Source organism: Rattus rattus, chromosome 5, assembly GCF_011064425.1.
Source record: "Rattus rattus isolate New Zealand chromosome 5, Rrattus_CSIRO_v1, whole genome shotgun sequence".
In the NCBI taxonomy this organism is placed as follows: Eukaryota; Metazoa; Chordata; class Mammalia; order Rodentia; family Muridae; genus Rattus; species Rattus rattus.
The window spans coordinates 119,620,277-119,639,974 of record NC_046158.1 but is presented as its reverse complement, the minus strand read 5'-3'; the positions used below and the strand labels follow the sequence as shown (position 1 = coordinate 119,639,974).

At 39.3% G+C, this 19,698-nt stretch overlaps 1 protein-coding gene across 1 annotated transcript in view; it reads left to right on the top strand.

The window, feature by feature from the left end:
- The window catches only part of Sel1l2 (SEL1L2 adaptor subunit of ERAD E3 ligase), a 122,443-nt gene that overhangs the window by 21,518 nt on the left and 81,227 nt on the right, over positions 1-19,698 (top strand). Inside the window, exon 2 of the mRNA XM_032902362.1 lies at positions 9,488-9,543. Within this exon, the coding sequence (XP_032758253.1) occupies positions 9,488-9,543 (56 nt within the window). The remainder of the gene's footprint in view (positions 1-9,487; positions 9,544-19,698) is intronic.

Here is a 19,698-nt window from a genome sequence, read left to right as displayed (position 1 = left end):
GTTCCTCTTTCTCCACATCCTCAAAAATATGTGCTGTCACCTGATGTAAGCCATTATGACTGGTGTAAGGTGGAATCTCAGGGTCATTTTGATTTGCATTTCCCTAATCACTAAGAACTTTGAACACTTCTTTAAGTGCCATTTGAGATTCTTCTGTTGTGACTTCTCTGTTTAGTTCTATACCCCATTTTTTGATTGGGTTGTTTGATTTTTCTGGAGTTTAGCTTCTTGAGTTCTTTATATATTTTGGATATTAGCCCTCTATCAGATGTGGGGGTAGTGAAGATTTTTCCCAGTCTGTTGCTTGCCAATTTGTCTTATTGACTATGTCTTTTGCCTTACAGAAGCTTTCCAGTTTCATGAGGTCCCATTTATCAATTCTTGGTCTTAGAGCCTGAGCTCTAATTCTGTTTAGGACATTTCCCCCTGTGCCAATGAGTTTGAGGCTCTTTCCCACTTTCTCTTCTATTAGATTCAGTGTATCTGGTTTTATGTTGAGGTCCTTGATCCACTTGAACTTGAGCTTTGTGGAAGGTGAGAACTATGAATCTATTTTAATTTTTTCACATACTGACTGCAAGTTAGACCAGCACCACTTATTGAAGATGCTTTCTTTTATTCATTGTATATTTTTAGCTTCTTTGTCAAAGATCAAGTGTCTGTAAGAGTGTGGTTTTATTTCTGGGTCTTCAACTCTATTCCATTGATCAAGCTATCTATCTCTGTACCAATGCCATACAGCTTTTGCTTGTCTTTTTTGTTTTTTAATCACTATTGCTCTGTAGTAGAGCCTGAGGTCAGAGATGGTGATTCTCCTAGAAGTTCTTTTATTGTTAAGAATTGTTTTCACTATCCTTGGTTTTTTGTTTTTCCATATGAAATGAGACAAGTTCTCATGAATTTTCCCAAGTGGCTTTAAAACTTGCAGTCTTCCACTTCAGCCTCCCAAGTACACAGGTCCCATGCCTGAGCCAACAAGCTCAGATATGTAGGATCGGTTTTATAGTGTATCACATTAAAGCAATTGGGCTTTTTCATTCCTAACAGTGTACCAAAGCTGACAGATTAGACTTATTATATTGTGTCTGGTTTCCAAAGATTTGTTTTTCTAACTTTATGACATACTATATATGATTTATGTCCTATTCATAAATTTGTCAAAAATTGATTTGAGAATTCATTGAAAATTATTTTCTCAAGTTTAAAATCCTAGTGTAATCAATACTAGCTTGCATTTCTCAGAGTATCTCATGCTGTTTAATTACATCACTTTAGTACCTCTCTGACATACAGATGAGCCTACAAGAATATAAAATTTAAGACTGGAGCTGTGGCCGATTGGTAGACTGCTTAACAAGCATGTACAGGGAGGGCCCCAAGTTCAAGCCCAAGGCCCATAATACAAAACTATTTAAAACTTAAAAGCTAGTGTAGCCCCATAAACATGGCATTGTAGCACTAGTAAAAAAATAAATAAGGGAACTGGGACTAAATAGCAAGACACAGTCTTCCAAAAAAATTATATATATATATATATATATATATTATATATATGTGTGTGTTTCTATATTTTAATGCTAGATACCATTTATTTACATAAATACATCTTAATTAAAATCCAACTCAGAAATAATTGTAAATGGATTGTAAATATTTAATAATGATTAAATAAACTCATATTGCCCTCTTGCCCCCTTTTTAATGCTCCTACATTTTTATTATCAAGTAGACAAATAGTTTTTTTGCTTTTTGGAGAACTTGCAATGGTAGATATTAGAATTTTGTCAAATGAGTTAATTTTGCTGTACATCTATTTCTATTGTTTTCTACAAAGCTTGCCCCTTTTAATGTTCCTAGTGCCTTCCTCTCATCCCCTAGTTAGTCCCTTCTGGTCTCTTACTGCTTATTTCTTTGGCTTCTTCTTTCCCTCTCTTGTTCCTCATTCTAGTTTCATTCTAGTTTCACATGCACATACACACACACACCCCTGTCCCTGAGGGATGCTCCTGTGGACTCAGGAGACCACACACACACACACACACACACACACACACACACACACACACACACACAAAGAGAATTCTATGATCAGTTTGTTTTGTTTGTGTTAAGAATCTCTATACTGAGTCTCCCAGTCTGCAATGCCATCAGCAGTCAATATGGATTCTGCTTTCCCTACTCCCTTGCCAGCAGTTCTTGTTTATTTTCTTGATGATAGCCATTGTGGCTGCGTGAGATAGAATGTCAAAGAAATGTTCATTAAATGAAGGATCTCTGGTTAAGTATATTGAACACATTTTCAAGTATTTATTGGCTATTAGTATTTTTTTTATTTTGAGAATTGTTTATTCAGATCATTAACACTTATGATCTGAATTATTAACCTAATTTCTGAAATTCTTTATATATCCTGTCTAATGCTTATATTAAATATTTTTCTCTTCTCTTTTCTTTTTCTTTTTTTCCTTCTTCTTTTTTTTTAAATTAACTTAACCATTCTGGAACTTTAGTAGATCAAAATTCTTGTGGTATTTCCTGTTAGATTCTTGTTCCAGAAGTCCTTTCTAAAGTTTTAGGTCTCATTGTAAGGTATTTGACCCATTTTGAATTCTTTTGTGCAAGATAAAATATGGGTCGAATTTCATTCATTTACATATGGGAATCCAGGTTTTCCTGAACCATTTATCAATGAAGCTCATCTTAGGGTTTCTAGTGCTGTGAAGAAACAGCAGGACCGAAGGAATTTGGGGAGGGGACAGTTTATCTGGCTTACACTTTCACAGCATTGCTCATCATCAAAGAAAGTCAGGACAGGAACCCAACAGGGCAAGAACCTGGAGGCAGGAGCTGAGGCAGAGGCCACAGGGAAGTTCAGCTTGCTCCCTGTGGCTTGCTTAGCCTGCCTTGTTATAAAACCCAGGACTATGGGCTCAGGGGTGGCCACACCCACAGTGGGCTAGGCCCTCTCTCCTTAATCTCTAACAAAATACCCGACAGGTCTGCCTAGAGCCCAGTCTCAGGGAAGCGTTTTGTTCTCAGTAGAGGCTCCTTCCTCTCCAACAACTCCAGCTTGTGTCAAGTTGACATGAAACTCACCATCACACTACCTCTGATTATGTTTTTATACGTTTGGCAAGAATTAGGTGACTCTAACTGTGGAGTTTGTTTTTAGGTCCCCTATTTCACTGTGTGTCTGTGTGTCTGTGTGTCTGTGCATCTGTGTGTCTGTGTGTCTATTCAGATGCCCAGTGTCAGAATCACTGCCCTTGCTGTGACTCAAGTGCTATGCTGAACAAGAGTGGAAAGAATGAACACCTTTGTTTCGTTCCAGATTGTCTCTAAAATGCTCTCGATTTAGTATCTCGTTGACTATAGGTTTGTTACCCATAGCTTTATTGTGTTGAGACATGTTCTAGCTCTTCATCGTTTCTTTATTATGAGTGGATGTTGAACTCTTTGATGAGTCTTTTCTTCATCAGTTGTAATGATCATTTAATTTCTGTCCTTATGTCTATTTATGTGGAATTATACTTATCAGCTTGTATATGCTGAACCAACCTGAGAACTCTGCAATCAAATAAACTTGCCATATCATATTATAGTTAAAACAGTAAATACAATGAGCAGAAAAAAAAATGTATGTTGAAAGCTGAGAGAAATATCATATACAAGAGCAAGGCCATTACAACAACAGCCTTCTCAGCAGAAACTTTAAATACCTAAAGGGATTAGAATGATGTGCCAGCCTTGACTGCTATACCCAGAAAAACTATCTGACACAATTAAAGGAGAAAGGAACACTTCCCATGAAAAAGCAGGCTAAAGGAAATCATGGCCAAGCCAGCTTTACAAAAGATTCTTGCAAAAAAAAAATTTGGATTGACCAGAAAGATAAATATATCCAAAACGCTACAGGAAAAAAAATAAACTGTGCAAGAACAGTAGTTAATAAAATTAAGAATCGGTAATTACCAACCACTATAAAATTATAATGACAGGCATTAATGTACATCTTTCAATAATAATTCTAAATTATGTACATATGTAAGTACATATAATGTACTAATATCTTATAAGCATATAATATATACTTATATATAAGTATAACCAATTCTAAATAATAAAAACTAAATAATAAATCTAAATAATAAATCTAAATATAACCTCAGTTCCCTAGTCAAAAGGAACAGATTAGCATACTGGATATAAAAACATGCTGCCTCTAAGAAATGCCCTACATCATCAAAGACAGATGAAACCTTAGAATGAAGGATAGAAAAAAAAGCATTCTAATTAAATGGAACTAGAAAACAAACAGGTGTTGTTGTTCTAATAACTGAAAAAGTAGACTTCAAACAAAATTATTCAGAAAAAATAAAATTACTTCCTACTGATGAAAGGACAATCTGTTAAAAAGGATATTACAATCTAAATATATACTCACCAAATCTTGTTCACTTAATTCATGAAGCAACACGACTGTCTTAGTGTGGTTTTCCACTGCTATGAAGAGACACCATGACCAAGACAACTCTTTTCTTTTTTATCACTTTATGTCCTGATCACAGCCCTTCCCTCCTCTCTTTCCAGTCCCACCCTTACTAATCACTCTCCATATTGCCCTCAATCCTTTCCCTCAGAGAAGAGGGTCCCCCATTGGGTACCACCCCACCCTGTTAAAAAGGATTTGTCTCAGCACAACAACAACAACAACAACAGATGATTTAAGTACCTGATTCTCACATGGCTATGGTGGTCTACTTTAATCCCAGCACTCAGGAGTCAGAGGCAAGCAGATCTTTGAGTTCAAGGCCAGCCAGGACTACACAGAGAAACCCTGTCTCAATAAAACCAAACAAACAAACCAACAACAACAAATGCCTGGTTCTTGTTGACAAATAGATCTTGTTAACAAAAAATAAAAAAAGAAAATTTTTGAATTAATTTGCTTCAACAATTAAGTGGACCTAAGAAAAATCTATAGAAGAAAATTTCTCTAAAATGGTTCCTATTTTAGGGCACAAACTAAGGCTTAAGAAATATAAGAAAATCTAAATAATGTATTATATTTTCTGATAATAATAAATCTTTATAAAAATTGAACTTTCTACAGTTAATATCGCCCTGATACAAAAACCAAATAAGATACACAAAAATACATAAATATATCTCCCTAAAGAACATAGATGCAAAAGTTCTCAGCGAAATACTTGCAAACAATTTAAGCACAGGCCAAAAGATTCACTCATCAGCATCACCTTGACTTCATCCTATAGCCGCAAGAATGGATCAATACATGAAAATCAGTGTATGTAATATATCTTATGTGATCACATTAATAGATGCTGAAAAAGTCTTTGACAAAATCCAATGTCTCCTCATGATAAAGTTCTGAAGAAACTAGGAATAGAAGAAACATATCAACATAACAAAGGTTATGTATAACAAACTTATAACCAAAGTTTACCAAATAGGAAATAACCATTCTCTTTATATCTCACCTCTATCAAAGTCTACTGCAGATGGCTGAAAGACCTTAATGTAAGACCTGAAATTCTATGAACATAACAGAGAAAACACTCAAGTCATAGGGATAGGACTATGTTCCACCTAAGCACAAACCAAGTCTAACCACTTAGCTTCCAAGACCAGGCATGATCAGGTGGTGTGGCCATTGTCAGGAAAGGTTTTCTGAATAAACTCTAGACACTCAAAGAAGGCCAACAATAGGTAACAGGGACTCATAAAATAAAAGCTCCACGGGAAATAAAGCAAGCGAAGACACAGCCTTCAGAATGGGGAAATTATTGTTACCTATACCTCTGACAGAGAATTAATATCCAGACTATACAAAGAGCACAAAAAATCTAAGGACAATTAATCAATAAAAAGGCTAATAAAATGTTCAGACAATTCTCAAAAGATAAATTACAAATGGCTAATGACCATATGAAAGAGACACAAACAGAGAGAGAGAGAGAGAGAGAGAGAGAGAGAGAGAGAGAGAGAGCGCTCTGTATTCTTAATTATCATCCTTAGCTTACAGAAAAATAAATAAGTTAAGCTACCTTGAGATCCCACCTCACCTCGGTCAGAATAACACCAAATGCTGGCAAAAATATGGGGAGTAATTGAAGTCCTTATTCACAGTAAACTGGTGTAGACATTATAGAAGTCAATGGGAATGGAGTCTTAAAACAGTAAAAAAATAGAACTACTATGTGACCCAGCTATACCCCATCTAAGCTTAGAACCAAATAAGTCTATATTCTACCTTTGAGATGTTTACACATCCTTGTTTATTGCTGTTATGTTCAGTTTAGATGTATAACATAACATATAACATATCTATGTTCTGTTTATTGTTTTCTTTAACCTGTGGTTCCTAGACTTAAGCACACAAAATCATGTGTCCGTGTATGCAGGACAGGTAAGTAGAAGCATACTGTCTAAGGGAATAACGGGATCAAAGGGCAGGGGTGAGGAGAGAGGAGTGAGGGAGAAGAGGAAGGCAGGGCTGTAGAGAAGGGAGACACTCAATGTATAATATGCACGTGTATGAACATGCTCCTAACAGTGCTGTGTACAATGAATGTACAAAGTGGAAAAAATGTTAGGGCTGGCGAGATGGTTTAGTGAGTAGAGGTTCTAATGATTCGACTTTGAGCATCCTGGGACTAAATGTAGCCAGGAAGAGGAAATATAGAAAGCCAAAAAGAAACGAAGGAAAACAATTCCCCCAAATGAAAAATGCTTTAACAAATTAGATAAATATATGAGGCTAAATAACAAATACAAATAAAACTAAATACAAAACAGTTTTAAAATCCTGCTAAATGTGTGAAGGGGGGAAGGAACACATGAAAAAAAAACTGAAAGGAAGTGGGGGAACAAGGAGGTGTTGTTGAGGCTCCTTCTTTCCCGGCCCTCAACAACTGAAGCTCCCCAGCTACCTGGGTAGAGCAGAGAGGGTCAATCAACCTGCCGGCTCTGCTCTCTCAGTTCCTCTCTTGCTGAGTGTGCACAAGAGTCTGACATCCCCTGGAGCTGTCTTATCAGGGGCCTCTGCTGGCTATGCTGATCTTTGCACTCTGTGGGCTGGGAAAATGGTCTCACGAGACTCTCCAGACGACACTGCTGCGGTGTGGATAATGTTTGAGTAGAGGCCAAGTGTGTTGGGACACTGTCTTCCAAGTGCTTTGAGTGTGGGACTTAGCCTCGGCAGTGGAGCATAGACACAGAGGGCCTACCTTCGTTCTTTCCAATGCCTCCTGAGCGTTAATGTGCTGAAACATTGTTGCTATAGGTAACTTCTCTGAACCTCTACTAGTGAGTAGCAGACAAGTGGACCCAGAATTTGCTCCACCCACTGGCCTCAGACTCAGTGCTATCAAACTCTTGATTTATTCCCAGTTGAACTGATCTAATCCCAACCACTAAGGGGAGGGCTATTCTCTGCGCTATCCATCCTGAGTCAGCCTCTTGCTACCTGCGCCCTTCAGTCCATTGGTGTCTGCCTCCTTGTGGGCTAAAGGTGTCTTTTCTGGACCCTGCTCTCTCTGAAGCTGTAGTGGACACCCCTGAATATTCTCTGGTCTCACATCTTCAAGGTATCTCAGTTTTTAACAATAGTTTCTGTCTTGAGGGGACGCAGGGCATTACCTGGTCTTGTAGTACTGATGGTTTTATATATAAAACTATTGGGATTTATTAAAAAAAGGGTTAGAACCTGCCGTCCAGCTAGCCCAGCAATGGCCGTCCACCAACAGAAGGTCCAAGAATCCACTAGTTATCCATTCCATTAGCTGGCCATCTCAGCTGGGTTTCACTATACACCAGGATTCCAAAGAAGTAGGCTGTGGTGCTATCAAAGGACTAGACTTGACCTAGAGAGCAAGCAGGCAAAGAGAGGAAACTGCTTCTTCCACATCCTTTGTATAGGCTGCCAGCAGAAGGTGTGGTCCAGATTAAAGGGTATCTTCCCACCTCAAAAGATCTGCATTAAATGTGTATCTTCCCACCTCGGATATATTGAAGATCACTGGATTCGAAGTGGCATCCCAACTTCAAATGATTTAATTAAAACTAAATCCCTCCCAGGTGGGTGTGGGCTTTTAGGTTAATTGTAGATGTAGTTAAGTTGAAAAATAGCCTTCACAGTTGAGCTTTCAAAAGTGAGATGATTAGCACACAACTGGGTCCGTCAACATTCTGTCACAGAACAGGGTCGGGGGATCGTGATGATATAAATACAGTTAAAGAAAGAGCTTTGTCTTCAATAGCATAGCATCGTCTAAGCTCTTGTAAATAACTCCTTAATCAATCATGCTCCTGTAAACAGCTTAATTAAACTCAATGGATCATTTAAAAAAAAAAGGAAGAGAGGGAGGGGAGGGAAGAAGGAGGGGGAAAGGGAGGGGAAGAGCAGTGGATAGAAGGAGAGGAAGAGAGACAGGGAGGAAGGGGAAGGGAGGAGCAGTGGGTAGGAGGAGAGGAAGAAAGAGAGATGAGAGAGGGGGAAGAGTATAAGAGAGGAAGAGGGCAGGACAGTGGTGCATTAGTGAGGAATTGTTTGGGAAGAGGATAAGGGTTGAGCGGGACAAGAAAGGGTTGAGAGTGTGAATGTGCTCATATATATGTGTGTGCATGTAATACGCACATGTGTGTGCATATGAATGTACTTTATATATGTGCATGAAAGTGTCATAATGAAGCCTACCATTATGCATATTTAACACATGCAAATACATTGGTAAAGAATGAAAGACCATGCTCAGCAGCTCTCCAGTGGAACATCATGACAAAAAAAGGAGTTTTCTTTCCACCAGTGCAACCTGTATCATCTGCACCATCCACTGGAGATGATGCTCCCGGGAGCCCGGCTTCCATCAGACTTCCCCCAGGCTTCTGGGTCCTCACAAGGAACTTCGGAGCTGAAGTTGTGCTCATCTTGCTCAAATGTGTCATGTGTTTGGTTTTGTGTGTTTTTTTCTAGCTCTTTTCTGTTTTTTTTTTTTTCTGCCTTTGTGGATTTCCAAAGCTTTCCTTCTATTTCTCATTTCAGTAAGTCATTTTTTTAATTCTTTTTTTATTCTCCTCCTTCACTGCCCCAAAGGCAGCCTCTAGTCAGCTACCTACCCCTCTGTATCTATAACTTACAAACAGCATGATATTGGGCTTAAAACAAATCAAAACAAACAAAATCTCAGAGTTCTTTCTACTACAGTAACTGGTGATTATTTGCAGACCCCTTGTATCTTATCTCAGTTCCCATTTATTTGCTTGAAGTTATCTCTGATGTCAAGTTATATCTTTAAAAATGATCACTGAGGGGCTTATTTTAATACCGAGTTAGTTAACTCTACAAAGTACTCTCAAGTATTGTGATGCAAGTTCCAACTTTCTGAGAAAGTTTTTAAATAAAAACTGTGTTTTGTAAATGTTTTCAATGCCTTCAAATTTTATAGAATTGCTTTATATATTACAGACAGTGAAGCAGAAAGATATAACAGGAAACAAAAAGAAGTGAATGTCACCACACAGGTAAACATTTCGCTAAATTGTATTTTCTCATCAGAAAATGTTCGTTATGGCACTGTTAACAGTGTATTCAGTGTGTGTATTCAGTATACTCAGAATTTCTCAAACAGATCATTCGCTAATGTTTCACTTTTACTTTGAAAAGAGTCTCCTTTCTTCAGAGAAGACTATTCACTGGGCTGGGACTTCCCTGGGCTTGGCTAACCTGAAGCCCTCAGCATAAAAACAGACAGGGCAGAGCAATGCTTTCATAACCTCCTAGTGTGCTCTGACCCCTTAGAAGGAGGGGATTCAGTTCTTCATTCTATTCTTAACCCAACTACTCATGTGGCACGGTATGTAAGTCATCGGCAGTTTTGCCTTCACTTGAATCCTATTAGGTATCTCACCATCTCATGCAGTGAACAAAACCCAAAGTCCTTGCAATGGCTGGTGTTTCAGACTCAGGATCCTTGCACCAATGTTTTTTTGTTTTGTTTTGTTTTGTTTTTTATTGATGTTGTTGGTTTCGTTTTGTTTTGTTTTTCTTATGTTACCTACTTACTATTGTCTCCCTAGCTCTCTTCCAAACATTCTGGGCTCTGTATCACTTCTCATAAACCTTGGGCATTCGTGCACCTTTCTATCATTTCTTTCATAAGAAAAAATGTATTTTTATTAGCTTTAATTATGAATAGATGTGCATTCTGAGTGTACATGTGTTCATATAAATGTAGGTACCAGTGGAGGGTGGTGGTGTCAGACCCTCCCAGGAGCTGGAGGCACAGGTGTTTGCTGGGAACCAAACTCAGGTCCTTTGCAAGGGCATTAAGTACTCTTAACCACTAGGCCAGTGCTCCAGTCATTTCAGCCCCTTCTTAATCACAATGCCATCGTTGTGCCCCTCACCTTACCTCTAGTAAGATGTAGTTCTTCAAACACCATCTTTTCAGAGGGTCTTTCCCTTGGAAACTAAATTAGAAAACACCCATCCTAAACTTCCAAATCTGTGTTTTCTGTCTTTTCCTTTTTCTCCCTGTTTCTGCCTTTTTGTTGCTGGTTTCTGAACTGAGATGAGATCTTCTATGTAGCTCTGTCTAACCTAGAATTCTTAAGTAGATTACAGACTTGCACTACTGTGCCTGGACATCACACATTTCCCTATTTCGTTCCATGCTATGATTTTCTTCGTAGGTCTGCCACTATGTAGCATGTAGTATTTGTTAGCTGTCAGTCATAAACTCCAAAAGAGTAGAGATTTTTGTCATCACTGCTCACTACAATTAGGCCCAGACACTAGAGAGTACTTGACACATACACACACTCAGTATTTCTGTCTTGTTTTACTGATATATAATCTTGCCATGTAACCAAGGCCGGTCTGGAACTTGGGAGCCTTCTACCTCAGCCTCCTGGGTGCTTGAACTGTAGGCATGTACCACCACTTCCACCACTCCACTAATAACTGTTTACTGAATTAGTGAATAAATATTTAAGGGATAAAATGTGGACATGGGTTTGTGCAAATTAAGCACATTTCTTTACACTGCAACATTTCCTAAGTCCCTCCAAACTTAGCATCTCTCTCATTGCTATAACTACCGCATACCATAATTAGTCATGGAATTGCGATCAGCAAATGTAGAAGTAAGTTTCACCCAAGTCTTCATCTGTTCTTGGATGGCATAGACATTGAAGGAACATCAGTTTCCTCAGAGTCATCATCCTTTCCATGGGTTCTCGGCATTGCGTAACCTGCAGTTCTGTCTGATAGCATCATTTGAATCCTCCTTGGGAATCCTGCTACCGCTCAAGATAATAGATGCAACTCGGACCCATAAATGTGCTCTCAGTGCCAAGTATTAGTGGGTTAGGAACCCATTCTCCATGTGTAGCCCAGGCTAGAAAGGAAATGAAAAGGTCTTCCAGGCGCTCTTAGCACGAAGTGAGGAAAGTGCTGCTTTTGCTTCAAAGATAAGGAAGAGCGCGTCAGTCAGTCTGTCTGTGCACTGCATCTCTCCCAAGTCTTTGGTTTATATTTTCTAAAACTTCCTTAAAGTAGCCTGGTGGAGCCTAGACCTAAGAGACGAAGAGAGCAAAGATCAAAGACCTGGCCACCCGAACTTACTGCAGTGCTTCATGGCTCCTTGACAATGACATGAACGGGTTTGGCTGAATATTTCCTTTCACCATTTGTACCTCCACTGCAGACCAGGAAGGTCTGGGCGATCTTCTCATGACAATGACCACTTACATTATAACAACACAACACAAAATGTAATTTTTTCTTTGTTTCTGACTTTTTTTTGACTTTAGCCACGGTCCACAACAGTCATTGCTCTGCTATCCTCCAACATTCTCTCTCTCTCTCTTTCTCTCTCTCTCTCTCTCTCTCTTAAAGCAGTGCGTCTCTACCTTCCTAATGCTATGACCCCTCAATACAGTTCCTCATATCATGGTGATCCCCAACCATAAAATAATTTTCTTTGCTACTTCACAACAATAATTTTGCTACTGCTATGAATTCCAATGTAAATATCTGATCTTCAGGGACATCTGTGAAAGGGGTCGAAACTCACAGTTTGAGAACCTCTAGCTTAAAGGTGCTTAAAGGTGCTCTCGGGAGCTCTGTATTATTATTCCCTTCGGTATTAAGAAATAACCAACACAGGCATGACAGCAGATGCCTATGATCCCAGCACTCAGGAGGCAGTGGGAGGAGCATTGCCACAATTTCCAAACCAACCTGGTCAGCATAGTAAGTTGGCTGGGGCTAAACAGTGAGAATTTGTCTCCAAGATACAAAAACCACAGCACTAATAAAATAAGTGTGATCACAGAGGTGATAACACCTCGGGTATTTGACATTAGGATGAGGAGTTCACTAAGGCCTGCTACAGAACAACTCAAGTGAATGATTGATGGGCCGCTGTGACAACAAAACTCCAAAGGGGAGGAGGCAGCAGACTTGTCCTCAGGACAGAGCAATCCCCTCCCTAAGCCAGTATGTTCTTACTGTGAGATTAACATTGCAGGTCCAATAAATAATTACACTTTCGAAAAGGTGGATTTTCAGTATCATGATTTATTGATTGTTCAGAGTTCATATTTGGAGCTCTGTCCTCTTAGGTATATAACATTTTAAACTTCATAAGGTCCCTTCACGTGTAATTTTTCCTCTTCTTAATGTCTTTGTGTAGAGTGATTGGTTCTTGTATCCACAATCCAAAAATGAGAACAGTCTAGCCCATTAGAAAGACAAGTCTTTGTTAGGACAAGATTTCCTGGTGATCACTTATCAGACACAATGCCTATCACGTATCACACAGTAGCTCTAATTCAGAATTTTCAAAGGGTTCAACCTGTTATTTTATGTTTTGCAAGACCTCATTGAGTTCTGGTGTATAATGCAGTATCCTTTTCAGCTTTTCCTGGTCCAGCCTTTGCATGTGATAGATACAATAAACATGTGCCCATTTAACTAAATGTGCTTCCCTCTTCCCAAGGCTTGGTCATGAAATGCAGCGAGCCTTCACCCTCTGGACATTTGGTCTCTTTCAAGCCATCCATCTTCCGTCATACTCATCCCTCTCCAGATAATACTTTCCCCCTCATCTCTAACTGGAACCAGGCTATCTCCCCCTGGTACCCTCTTGAACAGTGCTTCTCAACCTTCCTAATGATCTGTGACCCTCTAACAGAGTTCTTCATGTTGGTGTGACCCCCAAACATAAAATGATTTTGTCACTACTTCACAGCTGTAAGTCTGCTACTGTTAGGAATTGTAGTCTAAGTATCTTTGTTTTCCAATGGTCTTAGGCAGCCCCTGTGACAGGGTCATTCGACCCCCAAGGGTTCATGGGTTACGAATTGAGTACCACTGCCTAGAACATTGGTTCCCACAATCCACTTGTTCTGCTCCAGGGAAGAGCGGTACACATCTCCTGCCCTTTGTATTCTCTACGTCATTGGACCATGAGGAGGTGAGGGCTGAAGAACAGCCCTGCTCGCTCTTTTCGGCTTTTACTTTATCCGTGCACACGGCAGTGTTCATGAACTCCAGGTTCACCCTTGCATTACCTCAGCCTAGCTGCCACTGGTCACACTCTTCTTCTCCCTTCTCTGGGATCAGAGTCTAGGACTCCAGTTTCTGATGACTGCTGGTATCCTTTGAAGTTGTTCAACAAATGCTCCAACCTCACAAGGACCTCAAAGCCATCCATCCTTCCATTTGCTCTTCACTGGTCTTGTGTACGGTTTCCTCCCGATCTTACTTTCAAATTGCTAGGAGAACACAAGACACTTTCCAAAACATATTCCACTATACAACTATATTCCAGGTTGATTTTAGATTATGGTAGTATAGACTTCATATGGCATTCAACAGAGTCACCATTCTTAAGTGAACAATTACTACTGCTAATTACATTCACTCGATGTGTACCTATTTCCAGAACCTACTCTATCTTGTAAAACAGAAACTCGATCAGTTAAGGAACAATTCCCCATATTTTCCTCCCTGTGGAGGTCCTGGCAACCAACCTTGTACTTGCTGTTTTATGAAGGGAAATACTCTAAGTATTTCGTGTAACTGGAAACACACAATACTTTTCATTTAGTGGCTGGTTTATCTTGCTTATCATAATTTTATAAGTTCATACTTGTGTCAACAATGCTGAGATTATCTCCACATGCTTGTTCATCACTGGTACTCTGCTTTTTAAAAAGTGTGTTTTCAAGTCTTTCACTTAGTTTTCAGTCAGGTTATTTGTGAGGATCTATGCCTTTGCCTTTGTTCTTTCTTGTAGTTGTTCTTTACATATTATAGTCATTAACTTTTTATCTGACTTGGAAATATTTTTTCCCCACTCCACCTCCTCATTCTCTCTTCAGTGTCCTGGTTCCATACATAACAGTTTTTAATGTTTCTATTGTTCAACTTATCTCTATTTATATCTGCTGACTATAAATTTGGGATCATATCCAAGAAAGTCTTACTAATCTAATGTGATGAAGCTTTTTCCTTAAGATTTCCTTTGATAGTTATAGGTCTTATATTTAGTGCTTTGGTGATTTGCGTTTTATTTATGGTGAAAACGACGATCTGCTTTTACTACTTTGCATGTGGAGATGGTCTTCTCAGCAGTTGTTGGAACATACATCCACTCCCATAGAACGGCCTTGCCTCCTTTGTCGAATGCATTTGACTACTTGAGGGAGAGTTTGTTTCTGGCTTCTCCTACACTGTATATTTCTCTCTCTGTTGTCAGTACATCACTAGGCCTTTACTTTGCATTTTTCATTTCTTGCCCGCCCTCTGTGAGTATGTGTGCATGCGTTCATGCATGGGTGTGTGCATGTATGTGTATGTCTGTGTGTGAGTGTATACACATTTTCTGCAGTCTGAGGACTCAAGCCCAGGGTTTCATTTACGTTAGGAAGGTGTGACAAGACTTTTCCTACTGTAATTTGTTATAGCTTGTGGTATTACAAAACATGAAACCTCTAAGTTTTCAAAGTCATTTTGACTATTTAGAATTCCTTAAGCTTTGAATTCTAGGATGATTTTTTTTTTATTTCTGCAAAAACGTTCCACTGGGAGTTTTACAAGGGTAGTATTGCATCTGTAGCTCAGTTTGGGTAGTATGGTATGTTAACAAAATTAAAACTTCCATCCATAAACATAGACTGTATCTTCATTTATTTGTTTCTTCTTTACTTTCTTCCAGAAGTGCTCTGTGGTCTCCATTGTATGCACCTTTGCCTCCTGCCTAGGTTTTCTAAGCCCTCTGCTCCTTTTGATGATACTTTCAATGAGTTGTTTTCTTAATTGCCTTTTGGTTTATTCAAGCTGTCTTTTGTGTTGATTTTTTTGTATTCTGCAAGTTTGCTGAATCTATTTTGGTGTGTGTGGGGGGAGGAATTGGGTTAATTGGTTCGTTGGTTGGTTGGTTTAGGGAAACAGGGTCTCAGACTTACTTCAAATTCAATGTTGTAGCCAACGCTGACCTTGAATTCCTGATCTTCCTGTCTTTACTTCCCGTGTACTGGAATTACAGATATGATCCTGCATGACTACCTGGACTCTGGAGTATTTTTAATGTCTAGAATGTCTAGAAGGGCTGCAGTAAAATTAAAATAAGGCTTCCTTTACCCCATACTAGATCTGGCACCCTAGTGTCACGTGGCATCTGTTGGATATTTTCATCTCAGCCAGCAAAGCCTCTCACCCGCTCTGCTCCATCCCATATCACACTGCCTATGGCTACTTCTGAGCCTGGCGACAATTTCTCTACCCATCTAGTTCCTAAGGCAGGTTGCCACCATGCCAGACATACACATCCCAATTCCATGGCGGTCCGGTGTGTCCAGTCATCACACACTCTCTTGAACTCAATTAAATTGCCACACGAAAGAGCACACAACACAATAACTGATTCAATTGATAAGATATAATTGCCCACCTAGACATACAGAGTCCTGTACACATCCATCCCTTAAGAACATTCTTAACAACCAGTAAATGTGCAGAGAGGAATCTTAACTTCCACCTCCATGTTCTCCTGACTGCTCCTCTCTCTTGCATTAGTTTCCTTCTCCTCAATAAAGTTTTCTCTCGCCCATCCTTTCTTCTCATCCAATGACAGGCCTCGTTCTATCTTGTACCTGCCTTCACCTGCGTAATGACATCATCCTACACAGAAGTTTTGTGAAAAATCTTTAAGAATTTCTATAAAAATAAACAGGTTATTTGTGGATAGATAACATAACTCCACTTTTCCAATTCGAAGGAGGTTTTCCTGTCTACTATCTCTGGATGGCACTGTCAATGTAATGCCAAACACAAGTGGTAAGATTGGATGTTCTTGCCTTGTTCTTGATTGTACAGGAAAAGCTCCCACTTTCACAAGTGAGTATTATGTCAAATAAGCAGCGTTGTGTGCTCTTTATCATGTTGAGATAATCCTCTTATTCCTCATTTGTTTAATTTTTTATTATCATAAAGTACTGACTTTGCCAAATACTTTCTCTGCATATTGGACATCATTGACTGTTCAATGTAACATATTACATTTATTAATTTTCAAAGAAATTAAGCTATTCTTGCATGCCAAGAATGACCCCATTTCGGCTTGAGACTCCATATGAACAACAATGCCAACCAACAGAGCTTCCAGGGACTAAGCCACTACCCAAATATTATACATGGACTGACCCTGGACTCCAACTGCATAGGTAGCAATGAATAGCCCTTGGTCCTGCCAAGACTGAACCCCCAGTGAACAGGATTGTTGTGGGGAGGGCGTAATGAGGGGAGGATGGGGAGGAACACCCAGACAGAAGGGGAGGGGAGGGGTTAGGGGATGTTGACCTGGAAACAGGGAAAGGGAATAACATTTGAAATGTAAATAAGAAATACCCAATTTAATAAAGATGGGGGGAAAAAAGATCTCAAAGCCAAAAAAAAAAAGACCCCATTTCTCCACAATATCTAATCTGTTTAATTCTCTACTGAATTCAATTTACTGGCAATTTGATGAGTATTTTTCTATCAATTTCGTCAGAGATGATGGTCTGCAGTTTTCATTCCTTGTACTGCTCCTGTGTTGCTTTGGTAACAGGACAATGTTGACCTCAGAGATTGAGTTTGAAAGTTTTCCTTCTGATGAAATATTTTAGAATACTCTAAGGCAAGGTTTGAATTCTTTTTTGTAAGTTTAGAAAAAATATGTATTTACAAGATCTACACACAAATAATATAAAATGTGAAATCTGTAAAATGTAAAACTAGAAGAGATACATTCCCATATATCTTATATGTCATAGAATATCCTGGAAAAAACAGAAAAGTATGTTTCCAGACACATTTATCATTTGGAAATACATGGATATTCATAAAAATGGAAATAAAGTGTCTTACTTTTCTATTGCATAACAAAACATCATGACTATGAAAACACAAAATAAAGTATTCATTTGGGCTTAGGCTCCATATGATTAGAGTCCATTATAGCAGAGCAAAGACAGGTCAGCAGGAAGGGCTAAGAACTCACATTTTAACCTGCAATCAGGAGGCGAGAGTGGGAGCACTGAGAATGATGAGTCTTTTGGTCCTCGAAGCCTCCACTGATGCACCTCCTCCTATGAAGCTACATCTCCTAATCCTTTCCAAACAGTTTTACCAACTGAGGACAAGTATTCAGACATATGGCACTATGGGGACACACACACACACACACACACACACACACACACACACACACACACACACACACACACACACACACACATATATATATATATATATATATATATATATATATATATATATATATATATATCCCAAATGCTGCCCCCTTCTCACAGTCTCTTCACCCATCCCCTTCTTCTTCTCTGAGAAGGTGGAGCCTGCTCTGGGTCCTCCCACCCTAGCATATCAAGCCTTTGCCACATTAGTCCCATCTCCTCCCACTGAGACCAGACAAGGCAGACAAGAAGACTGAGCTGCCTGGCGGCTACATTCGTGCTGGGGGCCTTGTTTCAGCCTGTACATATTTTGACTCTGTTGGTTTTCCTGTCAGGTTCCCATCTACTTCAAGGCCTTCCATCTTTATCCTAACTCCTCCAAAAGTGTCACCGACCTCTACCTAATATTTGGCTTTGGTTATCTGCATCTGTTTCAGTCTGATGCTTGGAAAGAGCCTCTCAGAGGGAAGCTATACTAGGCTTCTGTCTGCAAGCATAACAGACATTATCATTAATAATGCCAGGGGCTTGTGCTTGCCCATTTGATGGGTTTCAAGTTGAGCCAGTTATTGGTTGGCCTTTCCTTCAGTCTCTGCTCCATCCCTGCATTTCTTTTAGACAGGACAGATTTTGAGTCAGAAGTTTTGTGAGTAAGTTGGTGTCATTATCCCTCCCCTGGGGATTCTGCCTGGCTACATGAGGTGGCCTCTTCAGGTTCCATGTCCCCACTGTTAAGCATCTCTTGGCTAAGGTCGCCTGCATTACCTCTTGGGAGCCTCTCCTGTCTCCAGGACTTCCCAGAGATTCTCCCCCATTTCCCCCTCCCCACCAATTCTCCTGGCCTTCTGGGTCTCTCTCCTGTCTCTCCCCACACCTGATTCTGTCTCCCATTCCCCTCTCCACTTTCCCACCATTCCCTTACTCAAACTACTTCATACAGAATATGAATAACCTGACAGAAAGTTAGGTTAGTTAAAGTTAGTTAAATTTCAGCCTCAAGTTAACAAAAAGTCTTTGGCGTCCAGATCTCTTTTGAATGAGACAACTATAAATAAGGTTTCAGGATTTGATCAAAAACACAGCTTCTTAAAATAGTACATTTAAAACACTATAGGTCCCATAACTGAATGTAAACACTGCAAAAGTTTGACAATAATAAAACACTTCTGAATGCATGGTGCCCTAAGGTTAATTCAGACTCAAAGGTGCAACGAATCTGAAGTGTTTCTGCCAGCACTCATACATAACACATTGCACAACCTTTATACAGCTTGGTTCTGAACACACAAGTCCACTTTGCACTTCACATGTCACACATTGCCAACAAGTCATCCTCTGAAACACTATGGCTTAGACTCAGACCTATTGCAAATGATGAATGTCAATGTTCTCACTCAGTATACAACGCTTTTGTTTTTATGGAAACACATAATTTAATTATGGGGGAAAATGCTGGCTATTTTCCAGCCATCATTTCATAATATGTTTGAATAAAGTCAGTATATATTTAGATCATATTGTATCAGAATGACTGGTGATAACAATTGCTATTTGGGTTATTGATTACGTTTAGTTTGAAAAAAAATAATGTGTTGAATTTTGGCTTGGAATTAGTAGAGCATTCCAAAGTATATGAAACGATATAAACATACTCTTGCTATTTTAAACTTCATACTTAGACAAAGTAGCATCCTTGGCATTGATGATTCTATCACATTCCATTGTAAAAGTCTAATGAAGTCACTCTAATGAAAGTCAAGTCTAATGAAACACTGTTCTCTGTGCACTCACTGGGAATAATTTAGAAAACCAGACGCCTTTCAACTTCAGCCTCAAGTAGGCCTTCAGTTTTCCCCAGTAAATGTTGACATCTTGCTAGTCAAACTTACCATAGCTCTTTCTTCTCTCTAATAGGTGTTCCCTTCATTTTTC